The sequence below is a fragment of the Canis lupus genome, chromosome 10 (assembly GCF_003254725.2).
Source record: "Canis lupus dingo isolate Sandy chromosome 10, ASM325472v2, whole genome shotgun sequence".
Classification (NCBI taxonomy): Eukaryota; Metazoa; Chordata; class Mammalia; order Carnivora; family Canidae; genus Canis; species Canis lupus.
Window position 1 is genome coordinate 51,351,544 of NC_064252.1, and position 24,412 is coordinate 51,375,955.

The following is a 24,412-nucleotide window of genomic DNA, read 5'->3' on the forward strand; positions in this document are numbered from 1 at the left end:
TTGGCTCAGTTTGTGATCCCATGGTCCCACATTGTGCTCCCTGCTCAGTGGGGAGTCTCCTTCTTCCTCTCCCTCTGCCTCTCCCCCCACATGCACATGCTCGCTCTCTCTCTCACAAATAAATAAAATCTTAAAAATCATTAGGGTATTAAAAAATAATGTTTAGATCTACCTCAAGGGATTTGGATCTAATTAGTCTGGAGTAGGTTCCACTCATTAGTGTTTAAGAACCTTCTATGGCTTGTAATAATGGTAGTTAAGATTAAGAACCACTGACAGCTCAAAGTCAGTGTATAAATGAAAAATGGATGGAGTGAGGGGGTAAGAGAATTTATAACTTCAGGAGCTTTAATTTTTCTTTCAAATCCATTCTGATATTTTACCAAAAGATAAAAAGTCATATGAATAGTTTTTTGAATATAGAATTCAGTTAACTGAGCAAATATGTAAATTTTAAAGATTTTATTTATTTATGAGAGAGACAGAGAAAGGCAGAGACATAGGCAGAGGGAGAAGCAGGCTCCCTGTGGGGAAGCCCGATGGTGGGACTTGATCCCAGGACCCTGGGATCATGCCCTGAGCCGAAGGCAGACATTGAACCACTGAGCCACCTAGGCATCCCTGAGCAATTTTTAAAAAAGATTTTATTTATTGATTCATGAGAGACGCACAGAGAGAGAGAGGCAGAGACATAGGCAGAGAGAGAAGCAGGCTCCATGCAGGGAGCCCAATGTGGGACTTGATCTTGGAACTCTAGGATCATGCCCTGGGCCGAAGGCAGTTGCTTAACGGCTGAGCCACCCAGGCATCCCCTGAACAAATATTTTTTGAGTCACTATGTGTTACTCCTAAATTAATATCTCCAAATCAAAGATTTTTAAACCAGATAGGTGATATTTTTCTTTATAGGAAAAAAGCCAATTTTAACAAAATGCTTTTTTTGTATTTGTCAAAATAAGGTATATTTCATGCCACATTGGAATGCATTGACATAGGATGCTAGTGTATGTGGGCAGATAATTATTATTATTGCCACTCATTACGTTATGGTAAATATCTGGAGTGAATTTCTGTTAAGAATTAAAGATGTACTTTGCCATTATGATTATAGGCAATTCATTTTCACATAGTTAAATTTGAAAATGTGAAAAGAAAGTGTATCAGAGCTTAAGTTTCTTTTATTTTACATTTATCCCCACATATAGATGTGGAATTGTCAGTCCTTACTAGCCATTGGAAAAAATACTGTTCGTTCTTTTTTTTTTTTTTTTTTTAAGAGTTTATTTTTAAAATATTTTATTTGAGAGAGAGTGAGCAAGAGAAGAGAGCATGGGTGGGGTCAGGGGCAGAGAGAGAAGCCGACTCCCAGCTGAGCAGGGGCACTAATGTGGGGGCTCCATCCTGGGACTTGTGGCCTGAGCTGAAGGCAGATGCTTAACTGACTGAGGCACCCTGAAAAATACTGTTCTTTGATTAGAAGAAAGCTTAAATTGACAGGATTGGAATCTGGATGTGGCAAACAAAGCTTTATCTTTGCATCCTACGCATTTACTTATTGTACTACCCAGCCACAGAAGCAATATACAATTGAAGTGACCTTGTAAGAAGTTACTGTGGCTGAGTTCAAAAAGGGTGTTGCCTGTGTTCTCCTCTAGGATTTTGATGGAATCTTGTCTCACATTTAGATCTTTCATCCATTTTGAGTTTATCTTTGTGTATGGTGAAAGAGAGTGGTCTAGTTTCATTCTTCTGCATGTGGATGTCCAACTTTCCCAGCACCATTTATTGAAGAGACTGTCTTTCTTCCAACGGATAGTCTTTCCTCCTTTATCGAATGTTAGTTGACCATAAAGTTCAGGGTACTTCTGGGTTCTCTATTCTGTTCCATTGATCTATGTGTCTGTTTCTGTGCCAGGACCACACTGTCTTGATGACCACAGCTTTGTAGTACAACCTGAAATCTGGCATTGTGATGCCCCCAGCTATGGTGTTCTTTTTTAAAATTCCCCTGGCTATTTGGAGTTTTTTCTGATTCCACACAAATCTTAAAATAATTTGTTCTCTCTGAAGAAAGTCCATGGTATTTTGATAGGGATTGCATGAAACGTGTAAATTGCCCTGGGTAACATTGACATTTTCACAATATTAATTCTGCCAATCCATGAGCATGGAATATTTTTCCATCTCTTTGTGTCTTCCTCAATTTCTTTCAGAAGTGTTCTATAGTTTTTAGGGTATAGATCCTTTACCTCTTTGGTTAGGTTTATTCCTAGGTATCTTATGCTTTTGGGTGCAATTGTAAATGGTATTGACTCCTTTAATTTCTCTTTCTTCAGTCTCATTGTTAGTGTATAGAAATGCCACTGATTTCTGGGCCTTGATTTTGTATCCTGCCATGCTACCAAATTGCTGTATGAGTTCTAGCAATCTTGGGGTGGAGGCTTTTGGGTTTTCTATGTAGAGTATCATGTCATTGGCGAAGAGGGAGAGTTTGACTTCTTCTTTGCCAATTTGAATGCCTTTAATGTCTTTTTGTTGTCTGATTGCTGAGGCTAGGACTTCCAGTACTATGTTGAATAGCAGTGGTGAGAGTGGACATCCCTGTCTTGTTCCTGATCTTAGGGGAAAGGCTCCCAGTGCTTCCCCATTGAGAATTATATTTGCTGTGGGCTTTTCATAGATACATCCACGAAGGCAAAAGAAACAAAAGCAAAAATGAACTATTGGGACTTCATCAAGATAAGAAGCTTTTGCACAGCAAAGGATACAGTCAACAAAACTAAAAGACAACCTACAGAATGGGAGAAGATATTTGCAAATGATGTTATCAGATAAAGGGCTAGTTTCCAAGATCTATAAAGAACTTATTAAACTCAACACCAAAGAAACAAACAATCCAATCATGAAATGGGCAAAAGACATGAAGAGAAATCTCACAGAGGAAGACCTAGACATGGCCAACATGCACATGAGAAAATGCTCCGCATCACTTGCCATCAGGGAAATACAAATCAAAACCACAATGAGATACCACCTCATATCAGTGAGAATGGGGAAAATTAACAAGGCAGGAAACAACAAATGTTGGAGAGGATGCGGAGAAAAGTGAACCCTCTTACACTGTTGGTGGGAATGTGAACGGGTGCAGCCACTCTGGAAAACTGTGTGGAGGTTCCTCAAAGAGTTAAAAATAGACCTGCCCTACGACCCAGCAATTGCACTGCTGGGGATTTACCCCAAAGATACAGATGCAGTGAAACGCCGGGACACCTGCACCCCGATATTGATAGCAGCAATGTCCACAAGAGCCAAACTGTGGAAGGAGCCTTGGTGTCCATCGAAAGATGAATGGATAAAGAAGATGTGGTTTATGTATACAATGGAATATTACTCAGCCATTAGAAATGACAAATACCCACCATTTGCTTCAACGTGGATGGAACTGGAGGGTATTATGCTGAGTGAAGTAAGTCAATCGGAGGACAAACATTGTATGTTCTCATTCATTTGGGGAATATAAATAATAGTGAAAGGGAATATAAGGGAAGGGAGAAGAAATGTGTGGGAAATATCAGAAAGGGAGACAGAACATAAAGACTCCTAACTCTGGGAAACGAACTAGGGGTGGTGGAAGGGGGAAGAGGGCGGGGGGTGGGGGTGAATGGGTGATGGGCACTGAGGGGGGCACTTGACGGGATGAGCACTGGGTGTTATTCTGTATGTTGGCAAATTGAACACCAATAAAAAATAAATTTATTATAAAAAACAATTGAAGTGACCTTGGCAAAGCTGAGAATCTTGGAAATTATTAAGCTGCCTTGTTTTTTTTTAATTTTTAAATATTTATTTAATCATGAGAGAGAGAGAGAGGCAGACACACAGGCATAGGGAGAAGCAGGCTCCAGGTAGGGAGCCCGACGCAGGACTTGATCCCAGGACTCCAGGATCACACCTTGGGCTGAAGGTGGCGCTAAACTGCTGAGCCACCCGGGCCGCCCAAAGCTGCCTTCTTTTTGAGCAGAGAAAGAAAATTGAAGCAGTGCCTCTGTCAGATGATATCTGTACAAGAGTTGTTGACATTTTTTCACGTTCAGCTGGAATTCATAGAAGAATCAGCAGCAACTTTAACATTCAATAGGATAAAAATATGAATGCTTCTCAGCGTGGCCAGCATTTGATTTTAATCATCATTTGTACATTGGCACTGTCAAAAAAGTTGCTATGTTGTGAAACTTTTTTATTAATATTTTTTGTAGCAAAATTTGGTACTGTCTATACTGAGGGTGCTTCTGAGATGGTTGGCAACAAATGGTTTTGCTACTTCAGTAAAGAGAGCATTGCTATCTGTTTCAGCACATGGCATACATTAATGCTAAGACATAGCCAATAATTCTAAAAGAAGTTTCATTGGCTGCCATGAAACTCAGAGCAGAAGTATTGAATTATTGCCTTTTTCAAGACATTTGTCAAAAAATGTGGGCAAAATGTTAAGTTCTTCATGTAGAATTTTTCTGGCTTTTCAAAGGACAGTGCTTGAAGTTCTTAATTGATCCTTGGGGAGACTGATTATTTTTGAGAGAGAATGAAAACTCCTGTTTTACAATTTGACAGGGAGAAGTCCATTGATGATGTATGTGGTGAATGTTTGGCCATAAGAAAGACTTAAGTTTTTCTATTAATGATCCTGCAGTATCAGTTTTGGATGTTGCTGTAAAATTGCTAACTGCTATTTTGGTCAAATTCCTACTTTCGGAGGTTGGAGTCCGATAAGCAAATGAACTTTCCAGCACTTGGTGGAAGTGCTTCTGAAGAAGTTGAGAATGACAAAAATCTGCAGTTACTGATACTTAATTTGTATTTGTAATCCTACTCCTCTTGAAAAGTAAATAAGACCTTCCTGATTTAAGTAAAAAGTGATGCTACATGAATTTAATCAGAAGAATCCTGGAATCTTCAGTATTCCTTAATAAGCTTAAACTTTTCTTGCAGAGTACTATGGGAGCTCTGATTAATTTTGCAACAAAAGGTCTTGTGGTTTGAGGTTTTCAGTACTTGTCACTATTAAAACCAAGAGCCAATTCCAACATGTGGTTTAGGCCTAAGACCAACCTAATCAATAATTTACTTAGATTTATTGAGGTAGAATTTACATACTCTTATAGGTACACAGTTTATAGGTTTATAATAGGAACTTTGACAAACACTTGGAGTTACATAACCAGTACCAACCCAAGATACAGAACGTTTCTGTCACCCCGAAGAAGTTCCACATCCCCCTTTGTAGTTAATATCCTCTCACTGCCTCTGGTCCCTCTCAGCCACTCACTGATCTGTTTTCTTTTGTCATAGGCTTGCCTTTTCCAGAATATCAAACAACTGGAATCCTACATGTAACTTCAGCATAATGCATTTGTGATTCACCCATATTGTTGCATATAAGTATTCTATTGTATCATAGTTTGTTTATTCACCATTTGGACATGGGGATTCTTTCCAGTTTTTGGCATTTGTGAATAAAGCTTCTAAAAATATTCATGTGCAGTTTTTTTGTTGTTTTTGGTGTGGATGCATATTTTCTTTTCTTTTGAGTAAATACCCAGATTTGGGATTTGTAGGCCATATGATACATGTAACCTTGTAAGAAATCAACACATTTGTTTCCAAAGTGATCATATTTCCACCAGCAACGTATGGTAGAATTTTCGCATTTCTCCTAGCAATAAATAAGATTTGTAGCTGCTTCACATCCTTGCTACTTTAATACTGTTTTCTGGAGAAGAGATGTTTGTGGTTTTGATGAAATCTACTTATTTTTTCCTTTTGATTTCTGTTTATATATCTTGACTAACCAAAGGTTGTAAAGATCTTATACATCTAAAAAATTTTTTTATAGGTTTTCCCATTTGGGACTGTGATCAATGTTGGGTTAATTTTTGTATATAGTACAAGGTTTGGTTCTTTGTTCTTTGCGTGTGAATGTTCATTTTGTTTAGCATAACTTGTGGAAAAGACTAGCCTATCTCCATTGAGTTGTCTGAAGTTCATTGAGTTTCTAAAGCACTTCATCATCATGAAAATCAGTTACTATATGTATGTTGGTTTACTTCTGGACTTTCACTGATGAATTCATGTCTATCTTTTCAGATATACCACACTGTCCTAATTATGGTAGCTTTATAGTGTTTCTGGATATCAGAGAGTTTATGTCTCTCAACTTTGTTCTTTCTCAAAGTTGTTTTGGTTATTCTTTTACTTTTCCATATAAAAGTGAGAATGAGTTTATCAATTAAAAAAAACTGCTAGGACTTTGATTTGAGTTGTGTTGTGTCTGTAGATAAGGGGAGAATTGACTTTATCACAATAATGAGTTTTCCAATTCATAGATATGACACATTTTCTATTTAAGTTTTTGACTTTTCTCATTGTCTTGTAGTTCTCAACATACACAGATTACACGTATTATGTTTTATCTAAGTATTTTTTTATTTTGAGTGCAATTAAAAATAGTACTAAAAGACATAAAGAACAACTTTATATTATATGCTTTATTTGAATTACTTGTAAAAATATTTTCAAAGGTAGCTATTGAGAAAAAAACTGAAAATTTCCATAGTTCTTTATGTATATTAATTTCTTTATGCCACAATAATTTCAAAAGAGGTTGTGCCAGTTTTCCTGCTACCAGCAGTCTGTATCACTGTATTTTATTACATGCTTGACAGTTCAGTATCACCATTGATTTGTTCTGTTTTTTTCCTATTGTGAAAATTTACCTTTTTAACCATTTTTAACTGCACAGTTCAGTGGCAGTAAGTGCATTCACATTGCTGTGCAACTATCACCATCATCCATCTTCAGAACATTTTTGCTTTCCCATATTGAAATAACTCCCTGTCTATGCCTCACCCCAACCTAGCAGCCACCATTCTATTTTCTATCTCTATGAATTGGACTATTTCAGATAACTCATAAAAAATAGAATTAGATGATATTTGTCCTTTTATATTCCTTGTCACCTGGAATAACGTCTTCAGTGTTTATCCATGTTGAGGCATGTGTTAGAACTTCCTTTTTAAGGTTAAGTAATACCCTGCATGTATGTGTGTGTGTGTGTGTGTGTGTGTGTGTGTATATATATAGTATATAAATCTGTCCATGGGCACTTGGGTTGCTTATACCCTTTGGCAATTTTGACTAATGTTACTGTAAATTTGGGAGTACAAATATTTCAACTCTCTGCTTTCAGTTATTTGGGATACATAGCCAAATGTGGAATTGCTGGATCATATGGCAATTCTATTTAAAATTTTTTAAGGAATTACCATACTATTTTCCATAGCAGCTGTACTATTTTACATTCCCACCAATGCACAGGGGTTCTAATTTCTCTACATCCTCACTAGCGCTTATTTTCTGTGCTTTTTCCTTTGATAATTGCCATCTTAATAGGTGTGAGCTGCTATCTTATTGTGATTTTGATTTGTATTTCCCTAATTATTAATGATACTGAACATCTGTTAATGTGCTTATTGGCTATTTTGTATATCTTCTTTGGATATATGCTTATTCAAGTCCTTTGTACATTTTTAGATCAAGTTTTTTTGTTGTTGTAGGGTTTATTATGTATTTTGGATATTAACTCCTAATATGTACTGCTTGCGAACATTTTCTTCCAGGTTATGAGTTACCTTTTCACTCTGTTGGCAATGTCCTTTGACATACAAAACTTTAAAAATTTTGATAAAGGTTATTTTATCTATTCTCCACCTTTTTTGCCTCTGTTTTTGGTATCATATTTAAGGAATCATTCCCAAATCCAGTGTCATGAAGATTTTACCCTATGATTTTTTTCTAAGAGTTTTATAATTTTGGTTCTTAGGTTTAAATTTTTAGAGTTGATTTTTGTATATGGTGTAAGTTAAGGATCCAACTTCATTCTTTGCATGTGGATACCCAGTGTTCCCAGTACCATTTGTTGAAAAGACTGCCCTTTCCTCATTTGTCATCTTGTCAAAAACCATTTGACCATATATGTGAAGATTTGTTTCTGGGATCTCTGTGCTATTCCATTGGTTTGTTGTCTGTCTGTATGTCAACACCACATTGTTTTGACTTAGTAGTTTTGTAGTAAGTTTTAAAATCAGGGTGTGTTATAGCTCCAACTTACATCTTTTTCAAGATTGTTTTGGTTATTCAGGGTCCCTTGAAATTCCATATGAATTTTAAGATGGATATTCTATTTCTACAAAGATATTATATGGATTTTTAAAAAAGATTTTATTTATTTATTCATGAGAGACACAGAGAGAGAGAGAAAAAAAGAGAGAGAGAGAGAGAGAGAGAGAGGCAGAGGGAGAAGCAGGCTCCATGCAGGGAGCCTGACATGGAACTCGATCCCGGGTCTCCAGGATCACGCCCCGGGCTGAAGGCAGCACTAAACCGCTGAGCTACCCGGGCTCCCCTATATGGATTTTGATAGGGATTGCAATGAATGTCTAGGTGGCTTTGGGTGGTATTAGCAATATTAAGTCTTTTAAATTCACAAACAGTGTCATCCCATTTATTTCTGGCTTCTTTAATTTCTTTCAGGAAAGTTTTATAGTTTTTAGTGAGCAAGTCTTTGGGACTCTGTGGTTAGGCTTACTCCTAAGTATTTTATTCTACTTAATGGTATTTTAAATGGAGTTGTTTTCTGCATTTCTTTTTCAGGTTGTTAATTGTTAGTGGATAGAAATGCAACTGATATTTGTGTGCTAATTTTTGTCTTATGTAATTTTGCTGAATTTGTTCAGTAATTCTAATTTTTTTTAAAAGATTTTATTTATTCATGAGAGACATACAGAGGGGGTGGGGTGGGCAGAGACACAGGCAGAGGGAGAAGCAGGCTCCATGCAGGGAGCCTGATGCGGGACTCGATCCTGGGTCTCCAGGATCAGGCCCTGGGCTGAAGGCGGCACTAAACCGCTGAGCTACCCGGGCTGCCCTAATTCTAATATTTTTATGTGTGAGAAATCTTCCAGGTTTTGTACATGTATGAGAGTACTATCTGCAAATAGGTAATATGACTTTTTCCTTTTCAGTTTGGATGCTAGCTATTTATTTATTTAGCCTAAATGCCCTAGTTAGGACTTGGAGTACATTATTGAATAGAAGTGACAAGAGTGGGCATCCTTACCATGTTCCTGATCTTAGAGGAAAAGCTTTGAGGTTTTCACCATTGAGTATGCTGTTAGCTGAGGGCTTCTCATAGATAGCCTTTATTATATTGAGGCAATTTCCTTTTATTCCTAGTGTTGTTTTAAAATCATGAAATGGTGTTGAATTTTGTCAAATGCTTTTTCTGCATCAGTTGAGGTGATTGTGTGTATCCACCTTCATTATGTTAATATGTTGTATTACACTGGTTTTTCATATGTTGAATCATCTTTGCATCCCAGGAATAAATCCCACTTGGTCATGATGTGTGATCTTTTTAATGTGCTTTTGAATTCTGTTTGTGTTAGTATTTTGTTTAGGATTTTTGAGTATTGGTGTTAATTCTTTCAGTGTTCAGTAGAATTCTCCAGTGGGGCCATCTGGTTCAGGACATTTCTCTGTTGAGAGATTTTTGATGACTGATTATATCTTCTTGTAGATCTATTCAGATTTTCTATTCATGATTCATTCTTGGTAAATTGTGTATTTTTAGAAATTTGTTTCATCTAGATTATCCAGTTTGTTGATATATATTTCATAGGATTCTCATAATTATTTTTATTTATGTAGAATCAGTAGTAAAATTTCATTTTGACTTAGTTGAGTCGTTTTTTCTTCATCAATGTAGCCAAAAGCTTATCAATTTTGTTGTTGTTTTTGGAGAACCAACTCTTAGTTTTGTTGATATTTCTCTATTTTTTTCCTATTCTTTACTTTGTTTATCTCTGCTCTAATTTTTATTTCTTTCCTTATACTAGCTTTGGGCTTTATTCTTTTTCTAGTTCCTTACTGTGTAAATTTAGGCTGTCCATATAAGATCTTTTATTCCTTTTTTTTTCTTTTATTCCTTTTTAATGTGAACATTTATAGCTATAAATCTCATTCTTAGATTTTGCTGCATAAGTGTTGGTATGTTGTATTTTCATTTTTATTAGTCTTAAGATATCTTTTCATAAAAGATTTTTTTGGTTTTTGTTTTTTCTTTTTCAAGTCAATTTAAATTCCAGTTAACATAATGTAATGTAATGTAATACTAGTTTCAGGTGTAGAATTTAAATAATTCATTGCTTACATACAACATCCAGTGTTCATCACAGCAAGTGCTCCCCATCAGCCATTTAATCCATACCCCGCCCACCTCCCCTCCAGCAATCCTCAGTGTTTTCCCTATGATTAAGATCTGTTTTCTGGTTTGCCTCTCTTTTTTCCTCCCCCCTTGTTTATCTGTTTTGTTTCTTAAATTCCACATATGAGTGAAATCATATGGCATTTGTCTTTCTCTGACTTATTTTGTATAATACTAATTCCATTCACACCATTGTGCATGTGGCAAGATTTCGTTCTTTTTCTTTCTTTTTTTTTTTTTTTATTTCGTTCTTTTTGACCAGAGATCTTCTGGATGGTAGGGTAGTCCTATTTTTAACTTTTTAAGGAATCTCCATACTGTTTTCCAGTGGCTGCACCAGTTTGCATTCTCACCAGCAGTGTTAGACGGTTCCCCTTTCTCTGCATCCTCAACAACACCTGTTGTTTCCTGTATTGTTAATTTTTTAGCCATTTTGACAGGTGTAAGGTAACATTGTAGTTACCTTACCTTACTCATTGTAGTTTTGATTTGCATTTTCTTGATGATGAGTAATGTTGAGTATCTTTTCATGCATCTGTTAGCCATCTGTATGTCTTCTCTGTTAAAATGTCTATTCATTTTTGCCCATTGTTATTTTAAAATTTTAAATTTTTTTTATTTTTAAAAGATTTATTTATTCATGAGAAACAGAGAGAGAGAGAGAGAGAGAGAGAGAGAGAGAGAGAGACACAGAGGGAGAAGCAGGCTCCATGCAGGGAGCCCAAAGTGGAATTCGATCCCGGGTCTCCAGGATCATGCCCTGGGCCAAAGGCAGCGCTAAACCACTAAGCCACCCAGGCTGCCCATTTTTGCCCATTTTTAAGCTGGATTGTTTTTTGGGTGTTGAGTTTTATAAGTCCTTTAAAGATTTTTGGATACTGACTTGTTATCAGATATGTCACTTGCAAATATCTTCTTGTATTCCATAGATTGCCTCTTAATTTTGTTGATTGTTTCCTTTACTGGGCATCTAGAAGCTTTTTATTTTGATGAAGTCCCAGTAATTTATTTTTATTTTTGTTTTTGTTTCCCTTGCCTCAGGAGACGTATCAAATAAGAAGTTGCTATGGATGATGTCAGAGAGGTTACTGCCTGTATTCTCCTCTACAATTCTAATGATTTCCTGTTTCACATTTAGGTCTTTCATCTATTTTGAATTTATTTCTGTGTATGGTGTAAGGAAGTGGTCCAGTTTCACTCTTTTGCACATTACTGTGCAGTTTTCCCAATACCATTTGTTGAGGAGACTGTCTTTTTTCCATTGGATATTCTTTCCTGCTTTGTTGAAAATTAGTTGACCACTACATTAATGAAAGGAAGGATAAGAACCATATGATCCTTTTAATATATGTGGGAAAAGCTTTTGACAAAGTACATCCATTCATGATAAAAACCCTCAGCAAAGTAGGGATAGAGGTAACATGCTTCTATATAATAAAAGGCATATATGAAAGATCCACAGCTAATATCATCCTCATTGGGTAAAAATCTATGGTAAGGAATAAGATAGGGAAGTCTCCTCTTACTGCTGTTATTTAACATAGTACTAGAAGGTTTTTTTTGACCTCAGCAATGAAAAAGAATCCAAATCAGCAAGGAAGAAGTCAAACATTTACTGTTTGTGGATGATTTGATACTCTGTAGAAAACCCAGAAGACTCTGCCAAGTTGAGAAGACTCAATTGCTAGAACTGACACATACATGAATATAATCGTGTAATGCTGTAAATTTCCTTCTAGGCACTGCTTTAGCTAGATTTCACAAGTTGTGAAATGTTATATTTTTGTTTGCATTCAATTAAAATTATGTTCTGTTTTCCCTCATGACTTCTTTGATCCATGGGTGTTTAGAAATGTGTTAATTTTTAAATATTAGAGGATTTTCTAGACCTTTCTGTTACTGATTGCTGATTTAATTCCTTTGTGCTTGGACAACATACTCTGTGTGTGTTAAATTTATCAGGATTTGTTTTAGAGCCCAGAATATGGTCCATCTTGGTGAATATTCTGTGTGCTCTTTAAAAGAGTATGGCTTTTGCTATTTTGGGGTGGAGTATTCTATAAATGTCAATTAGGTTAAATTGATTGTGTTTTTCAGGTCTTTTACATCCTTACTCAATCTCGGTCTACTTTATCTGTTGTTCACTGGAAGAGGAATGTTAAATTCTCCAAAAATAAATATAGATTATTAAATTAAATAAAAGATTAAATTAAAGATTTGTCTGTTTCTCTTTTCATTTCTATCAGTTTTAATTCCTTTTTTTGGTTCTTGTGTACTTGGCTTATTTCAGCTAGTACAACCCTTTATGTTTTTTTTTAAATTTTATTTATTTATTCATGAAAGACACACAGAGAGAAAGGCAGAGACATAGGCAGAGGGAGAAGCAGGCCTGATGTTGGACTTGATCCTGAGACGGCAAATCACACCCTGAGCCAGGGGCAGGTGCTCAACTGCTGAGCCACCCAGGCATCCCCCTTTATGTTTTTTATTTATCCATTGAGCATGATATCACTGGTACTTTCTACTTCATTGAATTATTGTTTAAAATGAAATGAAATGGTTAAAACCTAACAAATACTGTATAAATTTAAAGTATATATATAAAAGCTAGCAGTTACTACCGGAAACTAGTGAACTCATTTGTTGTCTATGTATAAGTGTAAGTGGGTTTACTTTATTTATGATTTAAAACTTATTCCCATGTTTCATAGAAATGCTGAGAGTGTTCTAAAATGAAAAATTAGGGAACATATATAGGAAAGGAAAGAAATGTAGAAAAATATATTTTAAGATCGCTTGTGAAATGTTTAGTTTTATATTTTGTGTGATTCAGTGCTTTACACACCTTTTTGACTTGAAAAACTTTATTGCCTTTCTTTCTCTTTCTAGGATTCTAATTCTCAGATGGATTTAAGCATTCAGGTAACTGATGATATTAATGAAATAATTCAAATAGATGGAACCGGTGATGCATCTTCCAATGATGAAATAGGAAGTACAAGAGATGTAGATGAGAACGAATTTCTAGGGATTATTGATGCAGGAGACCTAAAGGTACTTGAAGAAGAAGCTGACAGTATATCAAATGAAGATTCAACTGCCAACAGTAGTGATAATGAAGATCCTCAAATAGACATTGTAGAAGAGGTGAGGATCACTTTTGAGTTGAAACTTTTTTTAAAATTAAATTTATAGCATTTGTACTTTAATATACTTTGTATTACTTTGTAATATGCTTTGTATTAATAATACTCTATTCATGAAGAATAACAATATTAACTCCGTCTTTAGTCTTTTAAAATGAGACTTATTTATACCCTAATATTGAAACTTAAAGATTTATTTATTTATTTTTGAGAGAGAGAGAGAGATAGTAACAGAGATAGTGAGAAAGAGCATGAGGTAGGAGGAGAGGGAGAAGCAGCTGGGCAAGGACCCTCCCCATCCCTATTCAGGGCTCAATCCCAGGACCCTAGGATCATGACCTGAGCTGAAGGCAGACCCTTAACTGACTGAGCCACCCAAGTGCCCCTAAACTTTTAATCTTAAACTGTAATTCAAACTATATTAAGTATTTGGGAATCAGCTACTGTATTTATTGGTCTTAACTAGAGATAATGGGAGGTTTAGAGGATGGGAGTGAAGGTACAGAAGGCAGCCAGGTTAGATGTATACAGTATCTGCTCTGATTCTAATGAATGCACTAAATCTTTGTGGAATGTGGTGAGTAGTACTATCATTAATGGTGGCCTTATAGATGTACCAGTACCACACTAAGTCTTACCTGTTTTATGTTATTTAACATTCCTAGCACCCTGTGGGTCCCATTTCTGTCCTCATTTAACAGATGAGAAAACCCGGAGATGCAATTTTAGTAAATCAACGGTCAGTTACTAAATTTCCAAGCTGGAATTCAATCTCAGGATATTTGACTTTTTAAGTACAATACTATTCTCTTTCTAAATTCCTTTATTTCTATATGTATCTCTGTCTTTAAAAAATTCAGAGCATCATGAAATTCCTTAATGTGACTATCTTTCATCTTTAGGACCCTTTAAATTCTGGAGATGATGTTAGTGAGCAGGATGTGCCAGACCTGTTTGACACAGATAATGTAATCGTCTGCCAGTATGACAAGGTACTGTATTTACCTTTAAACTTTGAGTTTATTAATTGCATTTATGGTAGAAAGGTGTGCAGAATGATGGAAAATATGATGATAAGTTACAGTTCACAGTTAATCTTGGAAAAGCTAATTAATTGTATATATTTTGTGTCTAACACTGTGCTGTGTGGTCTCAGTGATATAAAAAAATGTTAGTTTTTAAGGAGGTGACAATCTTATTGAAACAAGATGTTTCTGTATGTAATAAAAGAATGGCATACAATAAGATGGTAGGTAAATCAGAAGCTAAAATATGTGACAGATAAATCGAATGCTAAAATACATGGCGTATAAATCAAATGCTAAGATGAGTGGCATGTAAATCAAATGCTTAGATATGTGGCACAGATAGTAAGTCCAAAAAGTAGCTAGGAAGTACAAGAAATCATTTGTAGTTGGAGTTCTCCACAAATCCTTCATGGGTGATGTGGAACTTTGAAATAGGTCTTAAATGATTTGTAAAGCTATAGATAAGTGTGGAGAGTAGACGTTCTTAGTAGAACAGCTTAATAAAAGGCAGGAAATGAATGCATGTAGAATGTACAAGGGTAAGTGAAGAGACAGCCCTGTCTTAAATAAAATGTTCTTCTTTTGGATTTATTAGGAAATGAGGCAGGGTTGGGGACAGATTGGCAGCAGATTGGAAAATTCAGAATCCTGGTAGGAGAAATTCAAACATGATTTGATGGATGTTAGCATTCTGAGAATATTATTGATAACATCATAATTGGGTTTAAAACTGTATTTTAAATTGGCTGTATTTGCTAATTAGGCAGAGGCAAATGGTAAGAACAGGAATAGTGCAGACATGAAGTAACCAGAACCCAGAATAAGGATGGCAATGTGGAACATGAAAGAGTCAGAGATGATGGTGGAAGAATCAACGAGATGTAGTGATTAGTTGGACATTAGAGAATGATCAACAAAGAGAGTTAAGGGGCACCTGGGTGACTCAGTCGGTTAAGCATCCAACTCTTGATCTCAGTTAAGGTCTTGATCTCAGGGGTCATGAGTTCAAGCTTTGCATTCGGCTGCATATGTAGCATGGAGCCCATTTAAACAGAGGAACAAACACTGTCAAAAGTGCATCCTTTTTTAAACCTAGAAATTAAGTTAGAAGCAATTTAACTTTAGCAACTAAAATAGAATACTGCTTTCTTTTCTTTTTTAAATACTGTATCTGTGATTATGTAGTAGAATGGTCAGCTTTTGTCTTTAATTCATGCATATTTACATCTTTGTTTTTAGCAGCCTTGAGATAGAATTCACATACTATAAAACTCATGTTTAAAGCATAGAATTCAGTGGTTTTGTATATTCATAGATATGTGCAGCCTATTAACATACCCTGTTTTAGAGAATTTAGTCACCTCAAAAAGAAACTCAATTCTCTTTAGTTCTCACTCCTATATCTCTGTTTCCTCCCATCCCTACCCCAGACCTAAGAAATCATCAACTACTTTCTGTTTCTTTAGATTTTCCTTTTCTGGAGTTTCAAATGAAAAGAATTATATAATATGTGTTTTTTTTTTTTTTTTTTTTTTGTGACTGGCTATTTTAACTTCACACAGTGTTTTAAGATCCATCCATGTCATAGCACGAATAGTTATTCATTCTTTTTTATTGCTGAATACTAGTCCATTGAATAGATATACCACATTTGTTTGTCCATTCAACTGTTGGTGGACTTTTGGGTTGTTTCCATTTTTTAGGTATTACAAAGAATGCTGCTTTAAACATTCATGTACAAGTTTCTGTGTGAACATATATTTTCATTTCTCTTGGTATATGCCAGGGAAAATAATTCCTGGGTTATATGGTAATAGTTTGAAGAACTACCAGACTGTTTACCAAAGTGGATCTATCCTTTTCCATTCCTACCAGCAATGTATGAGGGTTTATATTGCTCCATATTCTCCCTAACATTTGTTATCTGATTTGTTGATTCTAGCCATCCTACTTGGTATGAAGTGGTATCCCACTGTGATTTTGATTTGCATTTCCCCAATGACTAATGCATATTTACATCTTTGCCTTTTTTTCAGTAACAATTCCAATATATTCAGGAGAAACAGAGGATGGTGTTTTGAATTGCTATAAATATAAATCCTTTTCTCTAAAAATAAGATCGTTTTCTCTTCTATAACATTTTATATAGATAGAAAATGGCAATTTAGATGCTGGTAAACATAAGCATAAGAAGGAATAGGTAATAGAAAAGAGACCATTCTTAGTTTGAAACTTATTTTAGTTTCTTATAAACAGTGTATTGCCTTCTATGAAGAAAACAATCTAAGGCACTAAGTTATGTGTGCATTCAATAGAGTCACAGAGAATTTTCTAGACCATTACGGGTATAGTATACATTTTGTACTGCATTGTGAGAAATAGCTTGTCATTAATTACATAGTACTTTGTATTTTTCTTTTTTTTTTTTTTTAAAGATTTATTTATTTATTTATGATAGACATAGAGAGAGAGAGAGAAAGAGGCAGAGGCACAGGAGGAGGGAGAAACAGGCTCCATGCACGGGGAGCCTGACGTGGGACTCGATCCCGGGACTCCAGGATCGCGCCCTGGGCCAAAGGCAGGCGCTAAACCGCTGCGCCACCCAGGGATCCCTACTTTGTATTTTTCAAAGTATTTTCTCATGCATTGTCTTTGCTTCTTACAGGACAGGTAGAAGAAATGATATTGGATGTATAGGGTTAACAAATCTAGTTGTCTGAGAGTCCTCTCTAATTGATGGATATTTTAAAAATAGTCCTAAGCATTTTATTTTATTTTATTTTTATTTTATTTATATATTTTTAAATATTTTATTTATTTATTCATGAGGGACACAGAGAGAGAGAGGCAGAGACACAGGCAGAGGGAGAAGCAAGCTCCATGCAGGGAGCCTGATGTGGGACTGGATCCCGGGTCCCCAGGATCACACCCTGGGCTGAAGGCAGTGCTAAACCGCTGAGTCTCCAGGGCTGCCCAGTCCTAAGCATTTTAAACCAAGACATTGGGGAGTCATTGAATCATTGTTAAAAGGAGTTAATGAAGTTAGAATATAGCTGGCAAAGAAAATGTATCTATAAGGTCAAAGTGGAATGAAAGGGACTACTGCTAACAGTGGATTTTTATGAAAGAATAACTTTGATCTGGGCATTGGTTGGCTTATTTCAAGTAGTACTTAATATAACCAAACTCAAGTAAATTGAAAGAGTTTTCAGCCTTTTCTGAAGTCTTTTAGGTCTTTTAAGAGCTTTATTAGTACATTTTGAAGGCCAGTAGCATTAGTTTGCCTGGGAGTATGTTATAAATACAGACCTTTGAGTCTTACCCCAGAGTATGGGATTAGAATGGACATTTTAATAAGACCGTGGAATGATTTGCCTGCTTATTAAACTTTGAGAAGTACTGTTTTTGTTTTTTGGTGTTTTTTTTAATGTATATTTTATCTGGCTTTGATGACCATGTGGAATTTACCTTTAAAATTTGTAAGTTAACAGTTGGGGAAAACCTTGAAAATATTAAGATGTGCCATGAAAAAGAGTTAAATGAAGGTCATTGGTCACCATTCAGAGTGAGAATTAAAGGATATAATCATGTTATTTCAGAGGCTTAGAGAATGTCTAAGATTAATGTAAAGGTTAGAGTAATAATGATATTATAGGGAAGATTAATGATGAAATGCAACCTTTTTTCTATAAGTGGGAGTGTTCTATGCCATAATTGGACACTATGGTGGAATGTAAATGTTGCATCTTCATGTAACAGTTTAGCGAACCTTAGCTTATTTATAGCTGGCTCTGTTAGATCCTGGTACGGTAATTGCTAAGTGTGTAACAGTATCTTTCTCTTTATATATATATGCTTTGCTTTCTAAATAGACAATGCATACATGCCTGGCAAAAAATCAAACACTATAAAAGCATAGCAAGGAAAGTCTGATTCTTACTCCTTCACATTTTGTGTTACCTTCCAGTAGCTTCCTGTTTCTTCCTTAAGTGTAAAAAATGTAGCCAAGTATATTAATTTCTTAATATAGTTACAGGGTCTTTTTATTCAAGTAGAAGCCTAAAAGATAGCATAGACAATACTGTATCCTGCACCTTATCTTTTAAGACATTAACAATATATCTTAGAGATCTTTGTCCTAATATTTTTATAGTTGTATGATTTTCCATTGTAGAATTATTAAAGTTTATTTCACTGATCCCCAACTGATGAATATTTGATCCCCAACTGAGAAATATTTGAGTTTTCAGTCATTTGCTATTGAATGACCACATCTATGACGTTTCATACATGTGTAGTTATATCGATTTAAAAAACCCCCAGCAGGACTTCTGGCTGGCTCAGTCATTGAAGCATCCAACTCTTGATCTCAGGGTATTGTAAATTCAAGCTTCACATTGGATGTAGAGATTACTCAAAATCTTAAAAAAAAAAAAAAATCCCTAGAAATGAGATTTCTGGGCCAAAGGGCAAATGTATTTGGTCAGATATTGCTACATTGCTCTCCTAAACTCTATTTTAGGATATACTCCCATTACAATATTTAAGAGTGCTGCTTTTCTTACAGCCTTGCCAATGGAGTGTAATAAAATATTTGGATGTTTGCCATTATAAAAAGTAGAAAATTTGTCTTGGTGAAATTTTTAACTTTTCATGTGTTTAAGGACTATTTCTATTTTTGCAGGAACTGCTTGTTCATAACACTTGTCTATTTTTTTAAAAAATTGGGTTACTGGTGTAGTTACTGATTTCACATAGCTCTATATTGTTTGGGGGGAGATTAGCCCTTATACGCAGAAATACTTTTCCTTAGTTATTTGCCTTCAGTGCTTTTTCTTTCTTTCATGCAGATGTTGTATTTGTCTACCTTAATTTTTTTGGCTTCTAATTTTGAGTCTTGAATAGAAAGTTCTTTCTTACCTCAGATTTTGAAGGGATTCACTCATATTTTCTTCTAGTATTTCTTTGGTTTCTTTCATTTTTTTTTTTCCAGGTGGCTATCCAATTTTCCCAACATCACTTATTGAAAAGTCTATTTTATCCACACTGATACAAGAATGATTCCTTTATCACTCATTAAATTTCCCTCTATACTTGGGTCTACTTCTTGACTTTCTCATTTGTCCCATTGGTTTGTCCAATGGCCTATGCTACATTGATTTAATTATTAAGGTTTTTAATATCTGGTAGAGTTAGTACTTTTTCATGAGGCCAAGTGAGGAAAATATTTCAAAAGGGAGAGAGTGTTGAAGGGTGCCAGTAGATGGAGTATTTTAAAAATTTATTGCTAGCTATTTTATCTCTTTCAATGCTATAGTAAAAGGGCTCTTTCACTGTATCTTCTAACCAGAGCTTATATACCTGAAGGGTATGAATTTGTGCATATTAATTTGGTATCAATACTGAATTCTTACTTAGTAATTTTTTAAAAAGATTTATTAGAGAGCATGCAAGAGTGAGTGTGGGAAGGGGCAGAGGGAATCTCAAGCAGACTCCATGCTGAGCTTGGAGCCCGAGGTGGGGTTGGATCCCACAACCCATGATATCACAACCTGAGCCCAAACCAGTTGGATGTTCAACTGACTGAACCACTCAGGCACCCCCCATTATTTAGTAATTTTAAAATTGATTATCTTAGAGTTTTCAGACATGCAATCATTGCATCTGCACATCTTTTTTTATCCTTTCCTTTAAACCTCTACTACTTTCTTCTTGTTTACTTGCATTGGCTAGAGCTGATTGTACTTTCCTCTTACTTAATTGTATTGGCTAGGATCTCTAGAATAAAAACTTGGATAATCCTTGACTATGTCTTGATTTTAGTGGGAATACTTTTAGGGTTCTCCACTAACCACTAAGATAGTTTTTAGGCTGAGGTAGGGCTTGTGTGTGTGATGCGATTTTTGATTCTCATTGAGTTAAAAAAATCTAAAATTCATTAATTTATTTAATGCTTTGGTGACATCACTAGAGATTATTATATGATTTATCTCCATAGGTCTAGTGATACAGTTTTTTATATTAATAAGTTCCTAATATTGAACCATTGTTGCATTTCTAGAATAAAAGTACTGTTTATGCACTATTTCTAGAATTAAGTTACTAGATTGAGTTGCTGCTGCTACTGTTGTTCTCTGCCTAGTTCTGGTTAGATTTTATCACCTGTGCTGAGTTCAGGATTCTGTGTCACTGTTGTGTTCTCAGGAACTTTTTAAGATATGTCCAAGTATAAATTTGGGAGTCAAACTCAGAGAAGAAATTTTGCATTTTTAGGACATCTTTCCCCCCAAACAAATAGGGGCTTTTCATTTGTATTTTCTTATGCTTCATACCATGCATCTGAATATTGGTCCCAGGCTTTTCTTCTTTGATTTGACTATTGACAATAAATATTTGGGCTTAATTTTTATACTTGATTTCAGTTCATACATTACGAAGGTATTTATTTATTTATTTATTTATTTATTTATTTATTTATTTATTTATTTATTTTTAAAAGATTTGTTTATTTATTCATTAGAGACACACAGAGAGAGGCAGAGACACAGGCAGAGGGAGAAGCAGGCTCCACGCAGGGAGTCCAATGCGGGACTCGATCCCGGGACTTCAGGATCACACCCTGGGCTGAAGGCGGCGCTAAACCGCTGAGCCACCGGGGCTGCCCTACGAAGGTTTTTAAATAGTCATTTGTGGTTTACCCAGAGGTAACGATGATTTTATGATTTCTTACCTCTTGAAGTAGTAGGATTTTCTGGTTTTTATATTGTCTGTATTTAGACTGATTTATTAAAGTGAAAGACCTGCCAGTAGAATCTAATAGAGCATAACCTGTATCTTCTGACCTTGCTCAGTGCTTTACTGTAACTTTCTCCTTCAAAATGAAATTCCACTTTTTTTCATTGAGGATAGTATTGACTACATCCTCTCTCTTTATTCCTTTATAGACGTTCTGAACTCTTTGCTGTTCTTGAACAATCCAGATATCCCCCTCCTTTGGGGCCTTTGTACTTTTGTTCCCTTTGTCTGGGATGCTCTATCTGGTTAATATCTTCCTGGCTTTATCCTTTACCTTCTTTAAGTCTTTGCTCAAACGCTAAGTCAGGCCCACCCCGACTTTCTTACTTAAAATTATAACCCACTTATGTATTTGTGATTTTCTTTTTCCTGCTCTAGTTTTCATAGCACTTAGCACCTTTTAATACTCTTCATAATTTAGGTATTTATTAGATTTCTGTTCCCTTGTACTTATTAAAATGTAAAATGTAAACTATTCAAGGTCAGGAATTTTTCCAGTTTTTAAAAAGTGATATATAAAATATATTTTATATAAAAGTAATAAATAAAATAAATAAAAAGTAATATATAAAATATATAATATATAAAAATTTTTCCAGTTTTTAAAAGTAATATATAAAAATTATATATATATTAAACTGATATATCTACAGTGCCTAAAACAATACCTGACACACACAGGAACTCGAATATTTGTTGGGTGGATGAGATCTTATTTTTAAAGAACTCCCATTTAGGATCAGAAAAATCCCATGTGATGTGCAAAGAATTGTAACTGATCCTTTAACTTACAGAATTAATTAATTTAGACTATTTTTCTCCCTCCAGATTCATCGAAGCAAGAACAAATGGAAATTCTATTTGAAAGACGGTGTTATGTGTTTTGGAGGGAGAGACTATGTATTTGCAAAAGCCATTGGTGATGCAGAGTGGTAAAACTTAAGAGCTCAATACACCATAAACATCAATGGGACTATATTACATACTGTGAAACTTATTTTTATTTTAAATATAGTCCAATATAGAGCTCCTCAAATTTTTAGTTCATTGTATGGAATTTAATAAAATTATAATTCTGATGCAGATACAAATATACAATTTTATATTTCTTTCATTTGTTGTTTTAATGGGGTTATTTATTTATTAATTTAATTTAAATTCAATTTGCCAACATATAATACCCAGTGTTCATCACATCATGTGCTCTCCCTAATAATCCCTGTCACCCGGTTACTCCATCCCCTGGGGTTTTTTTTTTTTAAAGCCCTCATTGTGTATACCATTATGGAGCATAAATGAATCAGATGTGATGGAGCATGAAAAAATGTCACATTTCTTTAATCTTGAAGTAAAATTTAAATCAGACTTGAATTCCCCTTCATGGTAAAGTAGGTATAAGTTATTAGGTTGGGGCTGGTGTCCTCCCCATCTCTCCTCAAACCATGTTACTAACAGATCCTAGTGAGTTTTATAATTAGAAGGTTATTCAAGAAGACTTCTCTAGTCTTCAGCCTATACTCATCACTAGTGGTATGCTGATTGTGGAGGCCTAAGTGGTCTGTTGGAAGCAGATGTTTCTGTTGAAACTATACTATACTTGAGCATGGAAATCTGTGTTGAACCCAGGATCCCTGGAGCTAAGGATGACCCTCTCTAGGCCTCTTATGTGGCTGGGCCATTCTTCTTCATATTCTACGTTCTCCCTGAGAATTGTGAGGAAGTGTTTAGGTTCCCCTTCTATTTCTTGAAACTTCAGCCTTCTGTCTTCTTAGTCATGGTGGGTTTTTCCTTTATCTGTGTTTTTTTTTTTTTCTGTTTTTCTTAACAGTGGAAGATCCCTTTGCAGACTCCTCCCTGAAAGACACCATCTCTTTCTTTCCTTCCCCTCACAGAGAATTCCCTCATTAAGTTTAGGTTTTCTAAAGCAAAGGTCAAGAAGAGATGTTCTTTTCAGGAACCTTCTGTTTTAGCCAGGCAATCTCATTTTGACACAGGAAGACCTAGATAACTGTCTTAAAACAGGGAGAAAAAACAAAGTACAAAATACAAATAGCCCTCATTTTCCTGCAGCAATAAAAACAAAGCAAATTAATACCGCAGAAGGCTGTTCTGTATTATTCTTTTCCTTAGTAGATTCAAATTCATCAAGGGAACATTTTCCCCATCAGTCTGCTTCTCTTAACAGGTAGAGTATACATGGTCTTTAAGATCCTACTTTCAGCCCTGAATGGTGTTTTCTGGGATGGTAACTCTCATACAAAAACCAGTGCTGAGATGAGTGGATTATGGTCTCTGAAAGCTCCCTAAAGATTGGATACCTCAGTTTGGCTGGTCACAGGGTGAATTCCTCATTTCTTTTCTTTTCTTTTTTATTTAATAGAGTTTTTTTGTTTGTTTTTTTTTTGTTGTTGTTGTTGGTTTTTTTTTGTTTTTTTTTGTTGTTTTTTTTTTGTTTTTGTTTTTGTTTTGTTAAAGTAGGTTCCATGCCTGATGTGGGGCTTGAACTGATGATCCTGAGATCAGGAGTCACATGCTCTACTGACTCATCTAGCCAGGTGCCCTGAATTATTTCTTTTTCAGAGGCAACCCCATTTGGGGAATTTATTTTTTTCCATTACTGTCCTGTCCTACCCAAGAGACTCAGCACCTGGTAGATCTTTTCAAAATCTGGATTAATGTCTTCTGGGCATTGAACAGCATTTCTGGGATACGGTCTTTGGCCTAAAGTTGTCAGTTGCAAGAGGATACAGTTAGTACTAGTGAATGTGCTATTCTCCTAACCAGATTCTCCAGCTATTCCCTCTTCATCCTCAGAGTAATTATTTTTTCTCTATGACCACTGCTGTCCCAGATCCTTGTCTGGTTTTTGAGAACTTCTGGGAGCTATGGGTTCTCTTCATGAATGTTGTCCTTCACGAAATGTCCATCTTTCCTATATGGAAGGCAAAAAGAGGGCACTTACTTGTGTTTATTCCTGAAATGTATCCCATCAAGGACTAAAGAGTATACTTTCTAGTGTTATTCTTGCTTTCTTCCTCCCAGCGTCGTCCAATCATTCTGTATTTATCCCAAGCAAATCTTATTGCAAATTAAGTGCTGAATTTATTGGCAAGGTGCATTCA

At 35.4% G+C, this 24,412-nt stretch overlaps 1 protein-coding gene across 2 annotated transcripts in view; it reads left to right on the top strand.

Annotated features, from left to right (window-relative positions):
• Positions 1-22,404, top strand: part of GTF2A1L (general transcription factor IIA subunit 1 like) — a 41,956-nt gene extending 19,552 nt beyond the window's left edge. For both annotated transcript variants that reach the window (XM_025466377.3, XM_025466367.2), the window contains exons 7-9: positions 13,211-13,468; positions 14,370-14,459; positions 22,119-22,404. In XM_025466377.3, coding sequence (XP_025322162.1) covers positions 13,211-13,468; positions 14,370-14,459; positions 22,119-22,226 — 456 coding nt within the window. In that variant the 3' untranslated portion in view covers positions 22,227-22,404. The remainder of the gene's footprint in view (positions 1-13,210; positions 13,469-14,369; positions 14,460-22,118) is intronic.
• The last annotated feature ends 2,008 nt before the right edge of the window (positions 22,405-24,412 follow it).